At 40.1% G+C, this 23,223-nt stretch overlaps 1 protein-coding gene across 1 annotated transcript in view; it reads left to right on the top strand.

Moving 5' to 3' along the window:
* Positions 1-23,223, top strand: part of CFAP221 (cilia and flagella associated protein 221) — a 38,260-nt gene that overhangs the window by 13,448 nt on the left and 1,589 nt on the right. Inside the window, exons 15-26 of the mRNA XM_075028847.1 lie at positions 1,306-1,401; positions 2,892-2,982; positions 4,552-4,679; positions 5,124-5,204; positions 6,178-6,285; positions 6,429-6,605; positions 8,034-8,192; positions 8,605-8,699; positions 9,247-9,336; positions 9,539-9,658; positions 11,646-13,337; positions 14,910-15,079. Of these exons, the coding sequence (XP_074884948.1) occupies positions 1,306-1,401; positions 2,892-2,982; positions 4,552-4,679; positions 5,124-5,204; positions 6,178-6,285; positions 6,429-6,605; positions 8,034-8,192; positions 8,605-8,699; positions 9,247-9,336; positions 9,539-9,658; positions 11,646-11,769 (1,269 nt within the window). The 3' untranslated portion in view covers positions 11,770-13,337; positions 14,910-15,079. The remainder of the gene's footprint in view (positions 1-1,305; positions 1,402-2,891; positions 2,983-4,551; positions 4,680-5,123; positions 5,205-6,177; positions 6,286-6,428; positions 6,606-8,033; positions 8,193-8,604; positions 8,700-9,246; positions 9,337-9,538; positions 9,659-11,645; positions 13,338-14,909; positions 15,080-23,223) is intronic.

The following is a 23,223-nucleotide window of genomic DNA, read 5'->3' as shown; positions in this document are numbered from 1 at the left end:
ATATTAGGCACTGAATAATTTTCCTCCTAATATTCCTATTTCTGTGTCGGTGTCTTATTTCCCATTTCACTTTTAGTACAGTAGGGCAAGCACTGTGCTACATGCACAACTCATCTTCTGATGTTCTGATCTAATATGAGACAAGTGGAAATCTGCAGTCCTAACCTGAGATTCATATTGCTTGTTTCTGAAAGTTCTCTCAGGAGTAGCTTTCTCATGCCTAAACGTAAGGTTAAGCATATCACAAGATTTGCAACCTGCAGGTCAGATTGACAGGAACCCTTCTGGTACTTAGATTTTTTTTGTCCTTCTTTGTGGTGTGAGGTACATCCTAAGATCCATTTTCTAGGATTATTGGGAGCTTTGTTTAATAGATACCCTGCTACTGAAGGAACTTTGAATGTTAGCAACACCAACTGCCTTCTTGAGGAACATAGTAATAGCTGTGGGAGTTGGTTTTTTACTATACTCTTACGCCCATTACAAAGTGCTGAAAATTGATGAAGCATGGCATGGGATCGTGGAGCTGGTGTTCTGAGGACCTTCCTAATCTAAATGTTGGTTGAGTGGCTGCCCTCCTGTTGAGAGGTACTGTACTCTGGGGCCACTGGAGTCTCTTCTAATGCCACATTCTTCTGTCACATCAGTTTGAAACTGGAGAAGAGGTTAATGCATCAAGAAAGAGATTTACATGTGTTCAAAGAGTATTCCGACAAATTAAGGCATTAAGTATAGAGATATCACCTCTGCCTCAAGTATGTCCAGAGCCAGAGATCACTAGATGTGGGGAGGTTATTCTGGGGAATTATCACTCTAAGTTTACCCTGGTCTTTCGCCCTTCTGTAGATATGTGCTATCAGCTGTTATTGGAGACAGGATGCTGGTTTTGCTGGGCCCCTTGTTTGAGCCCTTACAGCTATTCCAACTTCACATCTGTGCAAAATGGAGTGTGTATTTGGTAGAGACCTAGTCCATTCTCTCCACTGTCTGACTGGCCATATATTGCACTTAAGTCATAGTATGTGGTTGTCATTGTGTGGATGCAGACCATGCTACGTTATCTCTGCATTCCTGATAGTGCATTGGCAAATATTTGGTGATTATCTCCCATAAAGCCCTGCAGTGAAGGCTTCTGGTTAAATGCCAATATTGCAAACGTTTTCACTTGACTTAATTTCAGTGTTTAGAAATAGCATGGATTCATGCCAAGGAATGGCTTGGGCTGGAGGAAATTTCTCCCTTGTCTAGCTGTAAAAGGGATGTCCTTTTTCCTTTCTGTTTCTTTTTTAAAAAAATACCATGCAGCATCCAAGTGTTCATCCCACATTTGACTTGCTCCGTAATGACCCTTGGGACAACAGAAACAGGATGTTGAGGAAGTTCCAACAAGCAGCATACAAGGTAACGTGAATTACCAACATGCAGTGTGACGGCATGACGCCTTGTAAATAGCACAAAAGAACATGCAAACTAGCACGTACAGAGTTTTCACAGTTAGCCAGAGATTTGATAGTTTGATAAATATGTCCCTACTTCACCAGGAATTAAGGATCTGGAGTAAGTTTTGTATTCAGCTGGTGTTTCACCTGGTGCTTCTGCTGGTGCTTAGTATTGCAATCAATACTAAACAAATGCAGATGAATTTAGATTTTTTTTAAAGTAAAAAATATTTTCACACAAAAAAAGAGATTTCAAAATTCACATAGAATACTGTGCCCAGTTTTGGGCCCCTAGTACAAGACAGACGTCAATAAGCTGGAGTGAGTTCAGTGTAGAGCCAGCAAGATGGTCAGGGCCTGGAGCACTCACTCTGTGAGGAGACTCTGTGAGGAGACACTTGCTCAGCCTGGAGAGGGAAAGTGGAGCAAGAGAGCAGCACCTTCCAACACCTCTGAGGAGGTTATTGATGATGGAGCCAGACTCTGCAATGGTGCATGGTGGGAACATTGGAAACAAAGGGCATAAATTCAAATGAGAGGGGTATAGACTCTGTATAAGAAAAGCCTTTTTCATCATGAGAACAGTCAATCATTGGAGCAGGTGGCCTAGAGAGGTTGTACAGTCTACATCATTGGATGTTTTCAAGACCAGACTGGATAAAGCCCTGAGCAACCTGGTCTGATCTCATTGCTGACCTTGCTTGGAGCAGGAGGTTGGACTAGGACCTCCTAAGATCCCTTCCAACCTGGAAACTAAAGATTAATCAGTAAAATCACTTATCTCATTGGGTTTAAATATTGTCTTGCATCCCCACTGCTCTTTTCCCAGTAACTCTAAACATAGCAAGCAATATGGAAATTCCCTGCTCTCCTAGTATCCAGTTTGGGTATGCTTTTCCAATCTGTTCACAATATTAGGCTCGATACAGAGGTCCTGATATGAAATGCTCTTTTCTGTATTGCATAAATAAGAAGGTGGCTAAATGTCCCCTTCTGGTATTAAAACCTAGGACTCTTTGCTGTTACCCTGTGATATATGGCACTAGGCAAATTGCATAGTGCAGGTTACTACTTATTCCCCTCATTCACAGAGCCACAAGTATTCATATGGTCCTGATCAACTGACTGTTTACCCATTGTTAAATCTGTATATGCCAATAGACACAGCTGAAGGATTAGGACCTAGCCAAAAAAAGTCCAATTAACCTGTAAGACTAAATGAAGGTTTGAACTGTTTTTGTTGTGTAATGTCACTGTAGAGTTGAGATCCATTCTACATCTCACCTTCCCCATTTTCTCCCTCCTGAACAGAAAACTATAGTAAAAATTCTGAAATATAGATGTCTGAGTGAGGTCTGTAAAATAAATACAGTTATAGTATATGCATATTTCTATGGCTGTAAATCTTAGCATGTTTGGCTTAGTATTAAAACTTTAAAATCATTCTCTCAGATTGTGATTCAGATTCGGCTAAATCGTTTACTGCTTCTGTTCCGTGGGCTAACCAGAGAAACCAGAGGTTTGGAGGAAGGCTCTGTGTCTGGTAAGGAGTAGAAGAACAAGTTGATATTTTGGCCATGAATTATGATAATTCAGGTTGTACTGCAGTGTGTCAGGTGCGTAAAGACAGAGTCCTTATGAAGGAGTCTTCCAGCAAAAAAGAGACGTGTGACAAGGTAGAATCGTAGAATAGTTTGGGTTGGAAGGGACCTTTAAAAGTCATCTAGTCCAACCCCCCTGCAATGAGCAGGGACATCTTCAACTAGATCAGGTTGCTCAGAGCCCTGTCCAACCTGACCTTGAGTGTTTCCAGGGATGGGGCATCTACCAGCTCTCTGGGTAACCTGTTCCAGTGTTTCACCATCCTCATTGTAAAAAAATTTCTTCCTTATATCTAGTCCTAATCTACCCTCTTTTAGTTTAAAACCATTACCCCTTGTCCTATCACAACAGGCCCTACTAAAAGGTAGAAATGACTGTAGTCAAAATACATCTATTTTTCATACACATTATTTACCAGATTTAAAAAATATGATTCACTCTTCTTAGGAGCCTTGCAGCTTACCTACTTAATAATAGGACAGAAGTTGTGGATGTTCCATCATTGGAAGTGTTAAAGGTCAGGTTGGATGGGACTTTGAGCAACGTGACCTAGTCATAGATGTCCCTGCCCCTGGCAGGAGGATTGGACTAGGTGATCTTTAAAGGTCCCTTCCAACCCAAACCATTCTATGATTCCACGTATAGGCCTGAGGAACAATGAAAGGGCAGATGGGACTATATGAAAAAAAGACAGGTAGGTGAACAGATCAGTTGGAGCCCAAGAGGTTAGACACACAGGATAAGAGGAGCTTATGGGGGATGAAAGAGGGAAAGACACCTGAATGTGATGAAGGCAAGATATCTGAACTCAGTGAAGTGAGACAGTAGAAACCACAAGATGCATGGCTAGGTGGCCAGTACTGAGTTTTCCTCCTTATCGTTTTCTCATACAAGGGCTTTCAAGCAATTGCTTTTCTTTACAGTGAAATGAAAGTGCTGGCCTAGAAGTCACTTGTTCTTTAACAGTCATAGAAGGAACCTGGCCTTGGTTGGGAGTCATAGTTGGATATACTGGGGACAGAAGAGAATTTGTGTCTCTTATTTCCCGCTGCCTCGTACACACACAATTTGACAACTGCTGAAACACCTTTCCATATCTGCTCTTTTCCTGCTTCTTCTAGTAGGCACTTTTAATTCCCAGTATGCAGGAGTTGCAAGGATGCTTCAAGTAGAAGGTCTAATGGCAGTTAGTGTAAGAGAGGCCTTCTGACTTGTCTCTGCTTTGCTGAGCGGAATGAGATAGAGGGCCATGCTGGAATGAGTAAGCTGTACCGTCCTTTTAGAGAAGGGGAAATTGGATCTGTCTGCTAGTCAAGGTATTGTGCCTGCTGTCTTGTAGAAGTGGCATTTAAACCCTTTAGGAAATATTACCTTTCTTTTTATATTAAAATTACTAGACGCATCATGTCTTAGGAAGATGTGGAATATATTTTGTGACTTGATTCTATTTTTGAAACAGTGTATTAAGATATACTACAAAATCTTAGTATTTGCTTTCCATTCATGACAGAAAGCAGGAGTTTCAGCAAACCAGAGAAGAGTGAAGAATGTAAGGGCTTTTCTTCCAGCATATCTGAAGATCGTATATTGCCTTTTGAATTCCCCTTTTACAGTTCCCATGAATTGCACCGTGATTTGGTAGGTACAGTAACTAAAATGGTGGCCAACACTCAAGATAGAATTTTGTTGAAGACATTGGCCCCAGGCCCAGTACTGCCTTTGTTAAAATTTCACAACGTGACTGGTGTTCTGGGGTCCTGACAAATTAATTCAGGACTTCAGATTGACTAAGGGTGATGCTGAAAAAAAAAATAAAAAATCTTTGCATTCCCTTAATTGCATTCTAAAATTCTGAGTAATACATTAATGGTCAGAGCTAGTTAACATCCATGATTTTGCAGAAGAAAAGAAATTAAAAGATAACTGAAATGCCAAAGTCTAAGAAAGGACAGGAGAAATATCAAAAGAAATGTTTGCATAATTATTTCCATATGTTTTCAAGTAGCTGTGCTGATGGATTGCTGCCAATGCAAAACAAAATGCCCACCATATTATTGGGTTTTAAATACTGTATTCTTTCAGGCACCTGATGCTCTTGGCCTAGTTCCTATTGAATCTGTAGACGTGAAAGTCAGACACATTCTTCCTTTTTATGACTTGAAGGTGAGTCAGTACAGCTCCCTCAGCTGTATCATGTTGCCCCCGAGTGCAGCCCAGTAGAAATGTTGCTTTAATATGGCTGTATGATTAGCATGTTTTTGTTAAAAATAGATCTTACCTGTTTCCATAAGTAACAAGCTTGTAGTCAGCAATAGTCCCCTCTCTCCAGAGAGATGAATCACCTCAGCTGAAATTATTATATCTCAAGCAACAAAATCCTTCTATGAATGAGGATATTGCAAGCCCTGCACGCCACAGTTTTTCCTTTGATTTTAGAGTTTTATAAAAGTGACATTATAAAAGTGTCCTTCCTTTTAGAAAGTAATGGAAGTCTTCTGTTTATTTGGCATCCAGTTCTGCATGCTTAGTTCCTTCATTTCTGCATAGGAAATGCAAACATCTCTTTCTTGAAATATATAATGTTTTTTCAACTTTATGTGTACAGAAACATTTTTTTCTCCTGACTTCTAAACCCTTTTCTCTCCAATTTTTGAATAGCAAAAGATCAAATTCTGTACCCCATCAAAGTAAAAATATTTACTCAGGTTCAAATCAATGCAGATTTTGGCTCAATGTCCACTTTCTTTTTTTTTCAGGTGGTGTAACAAGCCTAGAAGCTTTCTTTCCCCTTACTACACATGGGTTCATCTATCAGTGTTATGTAAATTACTTAACACAACTTTTCTCCACCCCATTAAGTTCAGTATATTTGATCAAGAAACTGTTGATTCCATGATCTTTCTTAGAAAAGCAATAATGGAAGTATTCCTTTATGCACTCATTCAGCTTGTCCTGGTGAAATATGGTGTCTCAAAGTTTTGATAATATACCATGTTCCAGAATAGTGATCCAAGTATCTTTTACCACAGAGATGTGATGTGTCCGTGATAAAGCTGGAATGTTCCATTCCATCTCTGAGTTAATGAAAAGTGATTATTGTCATGTCCTGCAGCACATCTTTTTTCTTTGCACTTAGGTTCCTCAGCATTTCAGCATTATGAAGTATCAGCCATTTTGTACACACTATGCAGCCACCAGTTACAAACCTCGAAAACTTTCCCGACCGCTGAGGCAGGGAGCGCAGGTAAGAAGTCATCTCAAATATGAACTTTGCTGAAGTCACTCCTAGCCTTACATTTCTATAATTATTTGATTAATTTTGTCTCAACATTTTATACCAAAAGGCTTACTACACTGTGAAAACCTTTGATGTCTGTGTTTTTCAAGGATGAGTTGATTCAGGTAGTTGCTTCTCCTGAGGGACAGCTTAACCTGGTCTCCCAGAGGATGGATTTTCACAAACCATCTCCAGAAGAAGCAGCAGAAAGGGATATCAACCTCTTGAAACTGGTTCCTCCCCAAGCTCTGGTCTACCCTACAGAGAGCAACCCACTTCGCATTTTTGTAAGTAGCAGTTGACTTCCACAAAGAACCTAAGAAAGGAGGGGGAAAGGTGTTTGTTTCATCAGAAGCCTGATGTGGAATTGATGGGCAATTCTCTTACTCAGATTGGTATATAAAACTATCCAGAGTGAGAGTAACCCTTCAAGGTGCAAGCCCTGGTAGGTGGGAGTCACAGAGCTCATCCCACTGAGATGGGCACCATTTCACTTTAAGGTGGAATTTGATCAGTTTAGGGGAGGGATGATAGGGCAAAGTTGCCAGTGATGGCAGAGAACTGGAGACCCTTCCAGTCTCATACTCCACAAATGGTCACTGATCTCAGGATTCCCTGGAACACCACAGGGCCCCTTCCTTCTTCTCCATGTGTTTCCCCATTTGGATGTTAGAAGAAAAGCCATCATCTTGGCATCTCAGTCCTTCTATAACCTCATACTCTTGCCCAGGGAGGTAGGACAAGTGCAGTCTTTTCCTTCTGTTCAGCTAGGGGACTGCAGTTTTGCCAGATCCTTAGGTAAACTGAGAAAAGTGAAGTCAAACTCTTTGCTTACATTGCATTCTGCTGCTCGTAGCATCCCAAAACCACATTTCCAAATTATTAGGCACAGAGATTCAAAAAATCACAACCATGTGCATGGGAAGATTTTCTGTTACTTAATTGTCACGTGGATTGTGCTGCTTGGCACCAACTTCAGAAGGTATTTCCCACACAGTGCAGCACAGCCTGGAGGTCCCTGAGGTGTCTCTGAGCAGGCAGAGACATCTGTATAGCTCAGTGAAGTGCTGTGTGTGGGTACAGGCAGCATCTCCAAGCCAGCATGGCACTGTGCCTGACTTGGGTGGCTCTGCCTTTCAGCATTACTTAGCTGCAATGTCCCAGATCCCAGTGTGCTAGTCTGGTGATCTTGGCATAACATATATGGTATAGACTTGGCCTCAGTGCATGTGGCCAGGACTCCAGTGGACTTACTGATGAGATCCTCTGTGCATCTCTTTCATCCCTCTGTCATGTGAGTGTAAGAGCCAGGCACAGCCTGATCCCACACTACTCAGCATTAGACTTTATGTAAACAGATGCTAGTGCAGTGAACTAGATGGCAAAATGCTCATTAGCTTCCACCACAGCGAGGCCAGTTCCCGTTCTTGGATTCTAAACTGTTCAGAGAATCAGCAATGGATCTTGGAGACAACACTGAAATTGCTGTATTTTAGACAGCAGAGAGCATGGATAAACCAGGCAGATTATGGGTCTGTGATGAGGGGAAGAGACAGGAAATAAAGGGTCACGCCAAACAGAACAGTCACAATGAGACAAAGGTGTGAATCTGGGGAGACTACATTAACTGTAAGAACTGAATTTTCATCAATTTAGTTCTTTATGGTGCTCAGAATGATTTTTTTTTTTTTAAATAACCTCTTCTTTGTTTTTAGAACCCTACTCCAAGATTAGTTCCAGCTTTGCTTCCTTTGCCCTATTCTGAAACAAATATTGAATATCATCTTTGTCCTCATCCAAAATATACCTTTACCAAGGAATGCCCCAAAGGATCCAGTATTCCAGTCACACAAAAGAAATTTCTGCATCACAAGGTATGGCCTTTTGGGTTTATTGTATGAGTACCTGGCTTGGGTATGTTCTTGCTAAGAATTTGCTCCAAGGAATCAAAAAGGAAGATGAAGAGTCATCCTAGATAGAAGACATTTTCAAATATAAATTATGCATGCACCTAAATAGTCAGTTCATGGGTCAGAGTAACTTGTTTTTGTTAGGCTTCATCCATGTCTCTTATTTATCCCTGAGTATTTCTCTGCTCTTTCCTTCTTTTCACTGTCTATTGTGTTTTTGTGACCTTGCAGTGGAGGAAACATCTTTTAAATATGGAGAACTGCAGCTCCCCAGATTACATTCTCAGCCAAGAAGTCAGATGCTCTGTCCTGCAAGCCTCTCTGCCCAGTGCATTATGTACTAGAGGTCTGATTACTGTAGCACTTGTCATTTCAGGAAGTGATCTGTGGAGTAATGGAATGGAGAAGATTCTTACCAGTAGTGTATTCCACTTTTTCTAACACTCCCACATTGACAAGAGCAATACCTAGGTACGAAAGAATTTGAGTATACAGTCCCTCTACCCTGCACTAGTTTCTGCTGACTTTAACTACATTGACCAGTAATTAGTCCCACAGATAAAAGCGGGCCTACGGGTGGAATTAATTGCTGCTCAGAAATCCAAAACCAACAGGGAAAACTCCTACTGACCTCCTTGAGGGGTGGGTTAAGAACAATATCATTAGAGGAAATACCTAGCCCTGGAAGGAGAGTTCCAGTCTGGACTCTCAGTAACATCTCTCCTGAATGCTTTTTGATTCAGTGCTAGAAGACCCTGGGAGGTACAAACTCTGTCTGTCCTGCAAAGTATGAACGGTAAAATCTTTAACATATGGGCATCTGCACCCAGTGGTAGCCAACATCTCTCAGGCTTGTGTTCCCTCATATCACAGCAGTTTCTGGTGTACTCAGATTTTCCAGGAATATTTAAAAGTCCATCATCTTCATTGTGACTACAACTACTGTGAAGCTTCAAAATATAAACATTTAGTGCAGTTACTCTCTGCCCATCTTAAATTAATACCATTTCCATCACAGGGATCCTTACAGTTTAGATATGCTTCCAAGAGATGTACCACCAACGCTGTGTGACTTACCTGAGAGAGACAGGGAGAACATAATTGACCAGTAAGTTTCTCTTCTATTTTGTATTCAGTGTGATTGATTATGTCTTAACCACTTATATGGATATGTCTAAACCTGTCCTGAGAGATCCTCAAAGGCAAAAGCACAAAGTCCCTCTTGCATAAAACATACTTTTGGTTTTGTTGTCTAAAAAATCCTTTTAAAAGGATAAAGCCCAATTGTTCTTTATCTTACTATTTTTTAGTGAGACAGATGAAACTGAGTTCAAAATGATTCTTACTCCAGAGATGGTGAGAGCTGAATTTCCACAAATTGGGCAGGCACTCTCAGAAGAAAGCAAAGAGAAACCAGCAAAAGAAGAAAGGTAGGTATAATTTGAAATCAGGGGAGAGGAGTGGGAAGGAATCTGAAGACAAGTATCTCCTTCAGAATTATGTAGAAATTCATGCTGAGATGCTCTACGGGCTCCATCACGAGTGGGATGCAGATCTGGTACTTTGAGCAAATTTGCACTGCAAATGCAATCTCTGGATTGGACTTCAGAAAGCAGCTGTGAATGTGACACACGGGCCTGGATGTCTCTGACTTCAGTTTTATCAATATGATCTAACGCTTGAGGCAGTTTTTTTGCCTTCGCAGAGATAATCAGTGTTCTTGGACCCGTGGCTTTTGCTTTTCAGTGACCCTTTTGGTTAAGATATTAATTAATGCTGGCAGAGGAATGAGCCCTTAGAACTTCCCCCTGGCATGGTGCTTTTTTCTCAGGCTTTTCCTAGGAGTGGGTCACATTTGCTCTGCTGTCCAAGCTTCACACTCTACCAAAAAACACTGTGTTTTTGGCATAAAGCACAGCATGTAAAATAACTTGCATTCATAAACACAGAATTACCTGCTCCCTAAAAAGTTGTAAACTGGCCACTGTAAGGGCCAAATTCTGCCTTTTACCTCCAGTGTTATCCTGAGCTTGCAGCTCAACAAAGAAAACTTGAGAGGAAACCTGAGGACAAGGAAAGGTCTGAGGGACAAACAGGTCTTTATGGGGTTGGTGATTACCACCATGGTTTAAGAGCAGTGTTTCAGAACTGCCCAGCAGTTCTGTGGGGCTGGAAGCAGAAGCGGATGCACTGTGTGAAACTTGGGGCTATGTAATGTTGCAGGAAGGATGCAAGGAGGTGTATGAGCTGATAAGTGGAACACTGGGGACGGTGGGCTTGAGCAGCAGGCAGTATGGGTAAGATAAGTGATTGCAGAGCAACACAGGAGAAAGTGCTGAGTTCTAACCCTGTGTTTTCACAGATACTTTCTGTGACTTGGAGCAAGTGAATTAATCTTTCTCTCCAACAGTTAGTTGACCCTCTATAAAGTGGTCATGATATGGCTTAGATGTCAGTATGTGCATAACAGCCTGAAACTTTCACAGCCATCAAGAGATTTGAATGTCTAATTTTCTTTAATTTTAGATGGAAACAATTTGATTGACATTGAAATCCTGTGCAACTGTTAGCCATTAAACTTTAAAACAGTGCTGCATATTGTGAGCTCTCTGACAAAACACTGATTGCTGTATTGTGATTACGACAGCATCGATTGAAAATAATTTGCTGTAAAAATGCAGGTGTGTCAGACTCAGTGCTGCTTTTTGCATTTTGACACTCTGCTTGACAGAACAGGGGGATTTGGGATAGCTTGTGCAACTAAAGAGTGACCTTTTTCTCCACAGTGATACAGTGTTGCATGGTGCTTTTCCTAGGTTTTATAACCATAAGGTTCTTTCTTTTTGAAGTTTTAGAAGTTTTCCTCAAAAATGAAAATACTTTTCTATATTAAACGCCTCTGGGTATTAATAGTTACTTGTTGAAAACTTCCCTATTTGTTTGGCTTTGTAAAGAGGGAAACAAAAATTTATTAACAAACAATGAAGTCCCAGTCCTTTCTTTTGTCGCTGGAAAGTTCTTCATTGGTATTAATGGGGTGGTGTTTCACTACATGACAGAGCACATATTGCTGCTCCACAGCAGTTTCAGCATTTTATCTTTAAGGCAAATCAGGTTTTCATGTGGATGCTTTTGTTCTGGCCGTTACAGCATATGCTCCTTCATAGGTAAAATGTAAAACTCAGTCTAGTATGTGTTTACCTATCAGATGGTTAGCTTTCCTAACTGGCCAAGCCAAGGGTGAATGTTCTTTTTGCAGTTTCACTCCTTTTCCTGTTCTGCATAAGTAATGGAATACCCTCTGTGTTCATTATAAAAGAGACAAATTATGTGTGTCTCTTCCTTTGTTTTTGTCAGCATTCCTGAGTAGTTCCCCTGGCTCTTATAAATACAAATGACTTTTTAAACTTCTTGCAGAGACCAGTACAACCATCCAGATGGACATTTTCAACCCCCAAACAACGAGCTTGGAGAGAAGGTTCAAAAACATGTGGAGAAAATGAAGCTGAAAGCACTTAATAAAACCCTTATTCTGGGATAAGAGTAGTTTTACGAAGTCCATAGTTTGGCACTGCTTATCCTGTTAATGTGTGAGGCCTCCTATGTCCCAGCTACATGTACTTATGTTCAGTGAGGTCAGCAACTTCTGCAAAGAGAAGAGAACCACCAGAAATGCCACCTCTGTCAAGGACTCTCACTGAGACCATTACCCCAAACACAGTAATTGCTCCAATAAGAATCCTCAGCCATGTACCTGCTTATTTTGTCCTGGTCTGAAGGACGATAAAACCACAGTACTACCATGTAAATAGTTTGGTAATTAATTTACAGCACGCTGTTTTCAAATAAAATGTGAAAAGTCCTCATGACCAAATTATTCTGGTTTTTTTAGTTATGACCTGTCCTTGTATTTTTACAGGTAAGTCACTAAGTCTCAGACTTGACTGTAAATCATACACGTGAGATTTTTAATGAAAGGGAAGACCTGAACACAGTTACTGTCCACAAAGATAATGTCCAGGCAGATTTCATTAGCTGAACAGGGGTTTAATTCAATGCACAGCTCGCTTGGCAAAAGGGTGCAGTGATTGGGGTGATGAACACCAGAGCCTCGTGGGAATCTGTAATGCTTGGGATGTATTCCCTAGGAAAGGAGATTTCTCAGCATATCACCTTTCAGCTGAGATGTCTTCTGCTTTCTTGTGGGCAAGCTGGATATCAGACAAAATTGGTTTTATCCATAGTGAGTTGATGGCTCATTTTGAAGAGTGGTCCAGGCTATTTGTGCTGAAAAGCACATATCTTCTATACTAAAAGGCATGGAAAAGGCAGCAGTACATACTACCTTCCTAGGAGCCATACTTCTTTCCAGAGATACTTAAAACCCCCAAGAAAAGTTAATTCTAGAGAGAGGACATCAGTGTTGCAAACTGTAAAAAGCCCAGGGAGATAGAAAATGGGAAAGTAGGGTGAAAGTAAAGCCACAGAATAGCCTGTTTTATACTAGCTACATACTCTCTCTGATCACTTCAAAGAAACAAAAAGCTGTTAAGTTTCTGCTAACAGTCTAATTGGCAAGGGATTGTTCAGAATGCAGGTCTGGATATCTGCAGAGTTTCTCTGACTACAAACAACTGCTTAAATATGTACACATTGCTTTTTTTCTTCTGCAAGTCCTGAGGAAAGCAGTTGATCTTTTAAGAGGCTCACTAAGACTTGAGCATGTTTCTTAACATGACCATGACAAAAACGTTCTCACAGTTTACAGTGAAAGCATTCACAGTTCATAATTCACAGTTTAGGTTAAATCAAGCATAGGTAATTCTTAGGAACTGTTATCCATGAGCTACATTTCAATGTCTAGTAAAGATGGAGTAAGTGTTCAGAAACAATGGTGATAAACCAGGTTGAGTTTTTTTTACAGCAGTATCCTCTTTCCTCCCTTCTCCTCCAGAGTTTCCTTGGTCATCCCAATGGAAGTTAGTCATGCTTCTCCATTCTCCAGTGGTAGACACCAACCTTCAAAGAAATGAACCTCTTTTCTATTGAAGTGATCTTCCTTTCTGTGTTTTAAGGCTTTTATGGACCAGGTTTCAGTGTGCAGAGAAGGTAAGAAAAAACTGTTACCTTGGCCTAAATTGCTCCTAAAATACAAAGGGACTGTTTTAACAGCTAGTAATGCACGGACCTCTGTGTGTTATATCCCTCCAGGATACCTGATGAGGTTGAGTCTTCTCAAAGTGATAAGCTATCAGAGGCAATCCAGCTGTGTCTAAGAACATGAAATATGGCTAAATAATTAGAAGTCTTAGATTTTCATATATGAGGCTACTTAAGTATTCTCCTGGTTGACTACAGAACACTTTCAGAAATGGGATATAAACTATAAGAATTATAACCTGCAGTTGGTGGTTATTATCAGTTCTATGCCTGTTCAGTGTTTCATGAAAAGGACTAAGGTATTACAGAAAATAAATTGGAAGAAAAAGGAATGAGGTAATGGAAATAGTGCCTTTGGTGTACATTACCCAGTGCACTGGAATATTTCTGACAGTTGTTTTTATCTGAATTATCATTTATAATGTACTGAACCAGAGCATAAATTTTGGAGTGCATTTTTATGTATAAAAGACATAAGTATAGTTGTCTCTAACAGACTGCTAATACCTGTTAATAAACACTCCAATGCTTCATAAGGTCTTTTTTTAAGGATCAGCCAGCAGAATTCAATAGCAATTCTATAAAATGTCAACATTCAACATCAGTGCTATTTAAAACAGCATTAGTGCAAACTTCAGCCTTAAGGCTATGTTTTGACAAAGTGTGGAAAACAATTTAAGGTATCTAGTAATCTGCTTTCTTATGCCTCTACTAAAGATGCAAATCACATTCTTTTGAAGAAAATGAAGCATTCAGTTCTAGATTAATCCCATGAATGTGCAGATTGAGTTTACATACAGATTGCAAACTAAGATCAATTAATAAGTTATATATAGCCATATTTCCATACATTCTAATGTTAATTTGTGGATTGCCTTATTTTGGGAATCAGAGGGCTGCATTCTTACTGATTTCAGTGGGAAAGTAAGAATGGGTAAATTGATATGCAGAATGTGACAAGTTTATTTCCATTCACTGCAAATAAAATTGCTTCTGCTTCCCTTGTTTAGAAAGGATTAATTGGCTAAATGACAATGCAACAGTTTTACCAATTAAGATACATCCATCTTGCCTGAAAAAGCCTGTCTTACTAGCAAGGTTAATAAACACTGACTCATACTTTAGCTTTTCTTCCTTTTAGTACATAAGAAATGAGCATTAATCTCTAAATCAAATAAAAGGTGCATTTTAAAAATTAAGAAAATGTTAATTATCTATGAGCTGAAGTGCTCAGTAACTGGATTATTAATCTCGCTGTTCCATGATGAGAGAAAACCCATGAAGGTCTTTAAAATGTAAATTAATTACATTTTATAAGAAGGCTGGGAGAAAACAAGCAGTGTGTGTCTGATGTAAAGAAGTGGGTGAAATTATGTTTTCAGCTCATAAGAATAGTTTCATGAACCCAAACTAAAGAAACCTTGTTACCTTTGGATTTGTAATGCAAGGTTCAGTTATTCCAAGCTCCAACTGAAGTTTTTCTTGTGGTCTGGGCATTTATTTGGTCTTTCTCCTGCACAGGTTGTCTTGTGTCTAATAAGAGCTATGGTCAGACTGCATTCTTTGCCTTATGGAAACACTCTGAAGGCTTCTCTCCAGCTGTTTCACCATGGAGGATTTTAACTCTTGCTGAGACCTCTCCTACTCCTTCAGTTTGGTTGGAAATAGCCAGCAGGTTCAGAATTTATCAGGTGAGATATGCACAGTGTCATTTCCTTTGAAAGCTGGATAAACGCAGAGAATACGGACTTCTCTGTGTACTAGTGTGGGTAAATTTCTTTGTAAATATAATTGTGAAGTGCTGCTCTGCAATCAGTAAGTGCGTAATTCATACAGTTCCTGGAGAAACACCAAACAGGTGATGTGCTGAAGGGCTTCTATGACCTCTGAAAACCAGAGCTGTCACTGATGTACCTAGATTTTGCATAGACGTTATTTTAAAGAAGAACTGTTTTTATAATTGTTTTTTCCTCCTCTGTTTTCTGCTTCACCTGCTGTCAGCCTGTACACTGAGTGCCAACACTGGTTGCTCGGAATAAGTCCTCTTCTTCAAGCAGTTGTGGCTAGCAGTATACAGTGATAAGACAGCCTTCTCAAAATCTTGGCGTTTTTTTTCTGAAATGTAAGAAGCCTTCAGAGAGGACTTTTAAAGCAGTGAGCAGTGTCTGCAGCTGTTTGGTCTGGTGGCACGGGAATCAGCTCTTCTAGCCTGAGCAACCTCTTTGACTTCCTCCAGCTCTGCCTGCTGCCAAAAGGTGGTCAGTGGTAGCTGCTTTGGTGTAGGGCCCTGGAAAACCATCAGGAGTACAGCGCTCCGGTCACCTACAATTCTTCTCTGGGCCTTGTGGTGTGGTGTATTGTCAGTAGCAGGGTCTCAGCATGTGTGCAGAAGAGACCTCCTGCCATTTCCAGGAATGAGTCCCCTTCATACCACTCCCACAGACTGAAGGACTTGGTCAAAACTGTCTTGTGATTCTTCATTTTTATGGACATCTCAAGTAACACGTCTACAAAGCTGGAATTAATCAGAAGTCTCCCATAAATACCGCTGCACTGAGCCATCCTTTCATTGGCTATGTCCCTCTGTGTCCTCTAAGAAAGCTGAACTCATCAAAACCAAAATCAGTGCAAATTCGTGGCAATAAATTCAACCACAAAGAAGATCCAGAAGTCACATAATTTGGCCAAAAAAGCCAGACACATCTGATGGGGCTATCTTGTACCACTTAACACCTGCAGAAGCTAATTGGTCGTGAGGGACTTCCCAGATTATGTCTGTATCACCACAGCAGGGACTTGAAAATTAAATCAAGCAGTTCCTGAAAAACTCCAGGTGATTTCAGAACACCTGCAGGAAGTATTTTTCCAAAGCACTGGTACATCAAAAAACATCTTCTGATGAGCTGCTCACTTGTGCCAGGCACTGTTTAGTTCCAGCACATTCATGTTTTACCATCCAAAGGTTATGCTGCATTTGAGTAGGTGAGGGCTTTCCAGGGTGAAGAGCAATAGCACATCCTTCTGTCTGTAAAGAAATAAAATTCCAGGACCCAATCCTACTGTTAGTTCAGCACATTTTTAAATGGTTACAATTTTTTCCTGCTGTTAGAAGGCCTTTCTAACTACTTCAGTTAAGTTCTATGAGTTTTTAATTGCACAAGGGACTGAGTTAACAGTGCATTATTTTTAATCAGTTTATTTTATATGGCTTCAGAATTCTGAACCAAATTACACCTCCATCACAAACTAATTACTGGTTTATAATAATTTCACAGTGTGCAGTCTCCAGTAATCCAATATGCATTGCCTACAAATCAACAATGCACTTTGTCACCTCAGGGGTATTGGTTATATGTATTGTTGGCTGAGTTTCAGAGCACCAGATGAAGAAACCAAGGCTTATTTCCCTTGAGTTTGGATTTGCATGATTAGTTCTCTGTATGTTATCCTGAAAATGGACAAGTATCAAGAGAGAATTGCCTTCAAACAATTCTCTCTTTGCTTCCCTGCCTCTGAAGCACCTTTCCCTGCAGGCAGCATAGTGTTTCAACGAACTTGCTACTTTGGTAACACAGTAGGTACAGATGTCCCTGTGCAGGTACTGTCAGCAATCATGAACAGTCATTTTATATATTGGTACAGGAAGGCCAGATACAGCTCAGGGTGCTGAAAAGTGTTGTTGATAAACAATATCCACCACTAGAGCTAGTAGCCAAAAAGCTTCTGATTCTTCTTGTAGCTAACAGAACAAGGAATCTCAAATTTCTGAAGTTCAGCTATTCCTGCTAATAACCACTCCATGTCAATGTAAGGAGTATTTTCATCCACTGCTGGAACACAGCATAATTTGTAGTAGCTGGTAACACTGTAGAACAGCTGAAAAGGAACAAAGCAGCTATGTCTGCTATGACAGTAATACCCACCTTGGTCACTCATTTATCCCTTCTGGAAGCACCTCTCCAGCTGCTTGTATGCCCTCTTCCTCAACAGATCCTTCCTCCTGGGAAGCGCTGAAGATCCTACTGATGAGTTGTCTTTCAAGCCTGCCTTCCAGAAACACAGTGCTGGGGTCCTAGCCCGGCGAGGGTTTCCTGTCCAACAGACCTTCCCTTTTAATATGCACCACTGGAAATACTGGCCTATGGAACCACAGGAATTTCAGTGCCATTCCCAGTGCATTGTCCATCATATTGCTATCAGTCAATTTAGTATAGTCACATTCTTGCCTTCCTAAAAGCAGGTGATACAGAAGCTGTGAGCTTCTATTCATGGTACTGATAAAAGCATTCACACACTTGCTAGGAGGAGTGACTCAAGCTAAACTGGACAGTTCAAATCCTGGTAGCAAAAAAGGCAGGTGTCAGTGCAGACTGGTCACTGACATCAGTGTCCAGCATCCAAGGAGGCCCACAGTGCCCACATTTAAATCAACCTTGATTAAAACTAGCATGGACTGCTTTTTTGTGCTGCAGTCAGACCTCCTGTCCTAGCAGAGACATGCTTGAAGATTCCTGCATTTTAGAGTGCAACTCTACTTCTTCAGAATTAAAAGTTAACAGTGAATAAAAATAACAGTAATATACAATGAGTGATCCTGATTAACTCAATTAAGAGTGGAGATCTGAAAGAGCATCCCTGGGTATCACTGTGAAGCTTCAGCTGATGTAAACTGATCTAGCCCTCTCTTGACAACATACAGAATTTTTAATGTTGTGGTGTTTGTAGTTCATATTTAGGAAGTGAGGGGAGATGAGGTTCATATGATTTCAGTGTTACAAATGAGTGTCAAAAGGCAAGACTGCTGGCCAGGTCCTCAGCCAGTGTGCTCAGTAAGGCCAAACATAGACATTTAAAGCTCAAGCCAGATCTCCTGAATGTCTGAATTAGTTTTAATCAATCTACATTTATTTCTCTTTTACTTCTGGTTTCTGAGCTGCAGATTATGCTCAGAGTACAGTCTCATGTTTTTTCTGAAATTATGAAAGCTGGAACCTTAATTTCAAATATATTAAATTAAAATCCACAAAATATATTAAATTAAAATAAAAAAAAAATATTAAATTAATCATCCACAAAACAGTCATTTATAACAGCACCAGACACTGCGAGACTCCAGACTGTTACTGCTGGTGTCCTAAAACTGGTATTTCTCACCTGGTATGAATAAAGATGAACCAGCTTCACCTTAAGACTGGTTTAGGGTCTGGTCCTGTTTTTATGGGAATAATCGAGCTTCTGAAAAATCACCTGTTTAGATATATTTGATTCTTTCTGCCTGTCAGTATTGTTTGAAATTACTGGCTGTCATCTTTGATGTTTTCTGGTCCAAAGAAGGTGCAGTAAAGGAGTAGCAGGCCTCAAGAAAACTTCAGCAGAATACCTCTATAAGAATTAAACTGTGAACGGTGGAGTCTGTGTTAACATAAAAACTACTTTTCTGCCATTTCCTTTGGAGATTCAAACACTGTGTTCGTCAGAAGAAATTCCTGGTCACATCTGGACTGGGTGTGATAATTGTGGCTATGTCTAGCCATTGTTGGATCCATTATCCTGATGTATTATTTAGAAGACTCTGTTTATACCAATAGGCAGATAAAAGGAAAATTAGTTTTGCTAAAGTGACATACTGAGTTTTCTTCAGAATTTTTGAGTTTTGTCTCTGATCTGCCTGAAAACAACAGGCATTTTGTCAGTGACATCAGTGGCATTAGTATTAGCCCTTTTAGGCTATGATATCTCTTGCTACATTAAACATTTGCCATTGACAGAATCCTGTATTTAAGGTGGTAGATTGGAATTTGGTGCCTGAGAGACCACTGAGTCCTGCTAGGCTGGGATTACACAGGAGGGGTCTGACAGGAGCCTGCTTTCCTTGGAAAGCCTTTACCTTATTCTGCTGTTAAATGCCGTTAAATGTTCGCTGTTAAATCTTGTGTGTTTATAATAGTATCAGATGCTGCTGCGAATCACTGAGGGAGCAGATGGCAAAGAATTCAAGTACCTAACTCCCTTTGATGCCCCTGGCAGTGAAGCATCCAAATGTCTTCATAGATTTGAGCCAAAGAGCTGTGCCAGAATGCAAACAAAGGAATCTTTAACCTCAGACATTGCAGCAACTTGGTGATTGTGGACAGTCCTCCTTTCAGTCTCTCAGACCCCACAGGTTGTTTGCCCTTATTTCTCTGGAGTGTGTTAGACTCCCAAAGGGACAGAGCAACATTACTAATTTATACTAATCACTCTAAAAATAACCAAAAAGCAGTGGAAAAACATCGGGGAGGAGGCAATGGAAAAGCACAACTACCCTATCTGCTCTTCCAACCTTGCAAACATACCAGATCACGGTGAAAATCTTTTTAGTGAAACGTGGTGACATAACTTTGTAAGTACCCTGAAAGATGTCAAAATTTCCCACTCTGTGTACTGATGACATCTCACACAGGAGAAGTAAAGCTATTCATGTACTTTTGGAAAAGAAGTGATGAATTATTACTGTGACTATGGTTATTATTTAAGTGAATGTCTGTTCCAGGAGTTGGAGATTGATGTACAATTGAATGTCACAGCTAAGGTGAAGTTTATCTATTAGATTAAAATAAATATTCAAGGTAGGGAGGATAGATAGTGGAAGAAAGTGTTTCCCCAAAAGATGAACTAGGAATAGATAAAGTCCATGAGAGTGGCCCAGTTGAAAAATATTTTCCCAAAGGGTCTCTTCATCAAATCAGAACAATCCAAGTCTGATAAAACATTGATAAAGAAACCAAAGGGGGGCATCTGTGATGGAAAGAGGTGTCTGTGTTTGATCACTGGATTTTTTGGCTTTAAGCAAAAGTTACTGGATGAGACTGAACACATTGATCCTGCAACAGGTCATGATAGTCTCTCTTATCCTTAAGACAAGTGAATATACTAGTCTGTCTCTGTTGAAGTATGCAAAAGTGAGGAAGTGATGTTTGCAATCTGATTTCAGGCCTCTGAAAGTAAAGAAATCCAGACACGATGACATAGACACAAAAATAACTATTTACATCAGCGATTATTTGTTTAACCTGCAGGCAGAACTCAGATCAGTTTTAAGTGATTTATATACAGCTTAGCACTGGAAAGCCTTGCATATGTCTGGACTCTTGTTTGGTTTTGTAATTTTTACATTTGCCTATCTCTTATCTTGTTCTCTTTGAGTATTTGGTGCACTTGCTATGTGTAACAGAAACAGTGTCCATAAATACCTAACAAACAGAAGTCTAACAACACAAAGCTTTCCACTGATAGCTATGGATACCTTCTTGGCATGGAGCACTTTTGGAAGGCCTATTTACAGATAATATACCTGAGGTGAATTCTTACACTGCCAACAGTGGGACAATCCTGGAGTTTCATGGAGAAGACCCTAATAATGTTTTAATTTTATCACTCAATGTAATATTGGAGTTACTGATCCTTTGGCTTCACCCATGGTAGCCAGATCTCAGAAAGCTACTTGGTCCTAATGGACTCTCCTTTAGTTGGAAAGATTCCTGGTCACTTGTAGCACTTGAACCACTGAATGCTTTAAGGAGTACTGCCTTTTACAAATATTCCCCAGAAGAGTCTTTTCCAAATACATTCTTCCTGTGACTGACATGTAACATGACAGTTTTGCATTTTCTTATGTTATCCTAGACACTGCCAGGGAGATATTTCATTTCTTATAAAAGCCTTTCTCTCTTTTCTCTTTGATTAAAGATATGATTATACTTATGATCTTCTTCAGCAAGAAAGGCCTGGCTGTTTTTCAGACCCATGTGGTCAAGAAACCCTATTTCCAACTGTTTATCTGGGGACTTAATTGTTTGTTTGAGGAATTCTTAGCATCTTTTCTTTGATGAGATTAGCAGCAGCAGTTCAGCTCTAAACACATCAGTAATCATTACTAATGGAAGTAACCACATCATCACCTTATTCACATCTCCAGGTAAGGCTTTAGTTCACGTTGCAGAAAACAGATACTAATTTATGTAAAATCTGCGGCTGTAGACTTGAACAGATGTCTTAATGACTGTTAGCAATCTCAGATTGGAGATACTCTGATTTAGACCCACGATTCTGATTTAGACCAGCCTTCAATTGCTGAAAGAATTTCTATAGAACTGTATTAGTTTCTATCTAACCTGTTAGCTGCATTCTGTATGGAAAAGATTTTCAAAAAAGGCTGTAGATATTTTGTGTGACCAACATAGACACAGCAAGAAGGATATGAACTTATGGACTCCATGTGATTGTAAGATGTCTCCAGCCAGGCACCCAGAATTTCTAGTCAATTTTAGAATTTGGCTTGAGTGATTTCATTAAAAGGCAGCAATTCATATCAGAGAACTATCTGACAAAAAGCTAACTGTCTCTGAGCTATGTATCTAATGCATTTTGAAATCTTTTGACTTAATGTATTTTAGTTTATCTGCAGCTACTTGAGTAATGTAAGAGGGAACAGCTTGTTTCCTTTGGAATGGAGATACTATTTGTGAAATAGCCTTTCCAGGAGTGAGTCACTGATGAAAGGAGGAAGTTCATTTAATATGCTCCCATGAAAACTGCAAAGAGAAAATTGAGTTTTCGGTTTGTCTGAAAGAAAACTGTGTTGACAAAGTCTGGCAGCATTAAATATGGGATCTTCAGCTGCCACATGAAATAAACTCTTTCCTTTTGTTCTGATTTTGATGGCACTCAAAGCAAAAGATGGTATCTGGATTATCAAAGGTTTAGCATCTCAAACTGCTGAGCCAAACTCAGTCCTTGCTAGAAACAAGTACAGTATGAAGTATTTGATCCAGTCACATGTAATTAACTCTGAAGCAGAGCCATCTCCACAGTAGTAGGGGACCTGGCAGTAGAGAGTGCACAGATTGCAAGTCCAGGGAGTGGGACACCAGGTGCCCACCCAGAACAGTACTTTCCTGAGCATGCCCAGGGTCTGGTCTGGCTGTGAGTCTGAGGTGGAGCCAGACACCACTTCTGCTTGTGCACATCAAATGTGCCTCTGGACTGTGTGCACAGGCACAGAAAGGACCTCCTGTGAGGCATCTTCCACCTCAAGCAAGCTCAGATCACAAGTCCTGCATGCCCGTGCTGGAAGATAGTCCTGCTGGGACAACACATGAAACGTATGGGCCAAGTTCAGCCCTGGAATTCAACTCCACTGATTTCAGTTGGTGGCAGTCTGATCAGCACTGTTGGGTCATTCCTGTTAGGATTTGCTGACTTCAGCTAATAATTGTCATGATAGGTTTATTTTAACTATAGTCAAGGTGAGAGGCTTCATCTAGGACCCTTCTTATTACACATGAACCCTTATTAGAGCCTTCGTTTTATAGACTATACATCTGCAGTCATGAAACTATTCATTCCGAAAAAAGACCGTCTCTTAGTTCTTAACTGTTGAGTCCTGATTGACTCATGACAGTTTCCATTCAGCAGAACATAACTTTTTTATCTTTCCTTCTAGGCTTTTTAGTATGTTCTGCCAGATTGAGGCCTGCCCTCCAGTGGATGTATTTTCTGCACTGCTCTGACTTAATTTTTCTATAAGAAAAAGCATTACTGAAAAATACCAACTAAAATCACACAGTACTACTAGAAAAGCTGAACAGTTTTCAAGGAGATAATTAAGTCTAGTGGGCCTTTGCTCTGCTTCTCTGAACAAAAGATTTTGTGGTAACAAACATATTAGAAACAAATGCAGGAATTGGAAAGAAAAGACGTTTTTCAGCTATAAGCTAATTTCCCAGAAGAAAACAGATGCAAAAGAGCTTGGATAAAGAGAAGGAACAGGGCTACTATTGTGTTTCCAGTTTGA

This window comes from Buteo buteo, chromosome 5 (assembly GCF_964188355.1).
Source record: "Buteo buteo chromosome 5, bButBut1.hap1.1, whole genome shotgun sequence".
NCBI lineage: Eukaryota > Metazoa > Chordata > Aves > Accipitriformes > Accipitridae > Buteo > Buteo buteo.
This window is presented reverse-complemented; position numbering and strand designations above follow the sequence as displayed.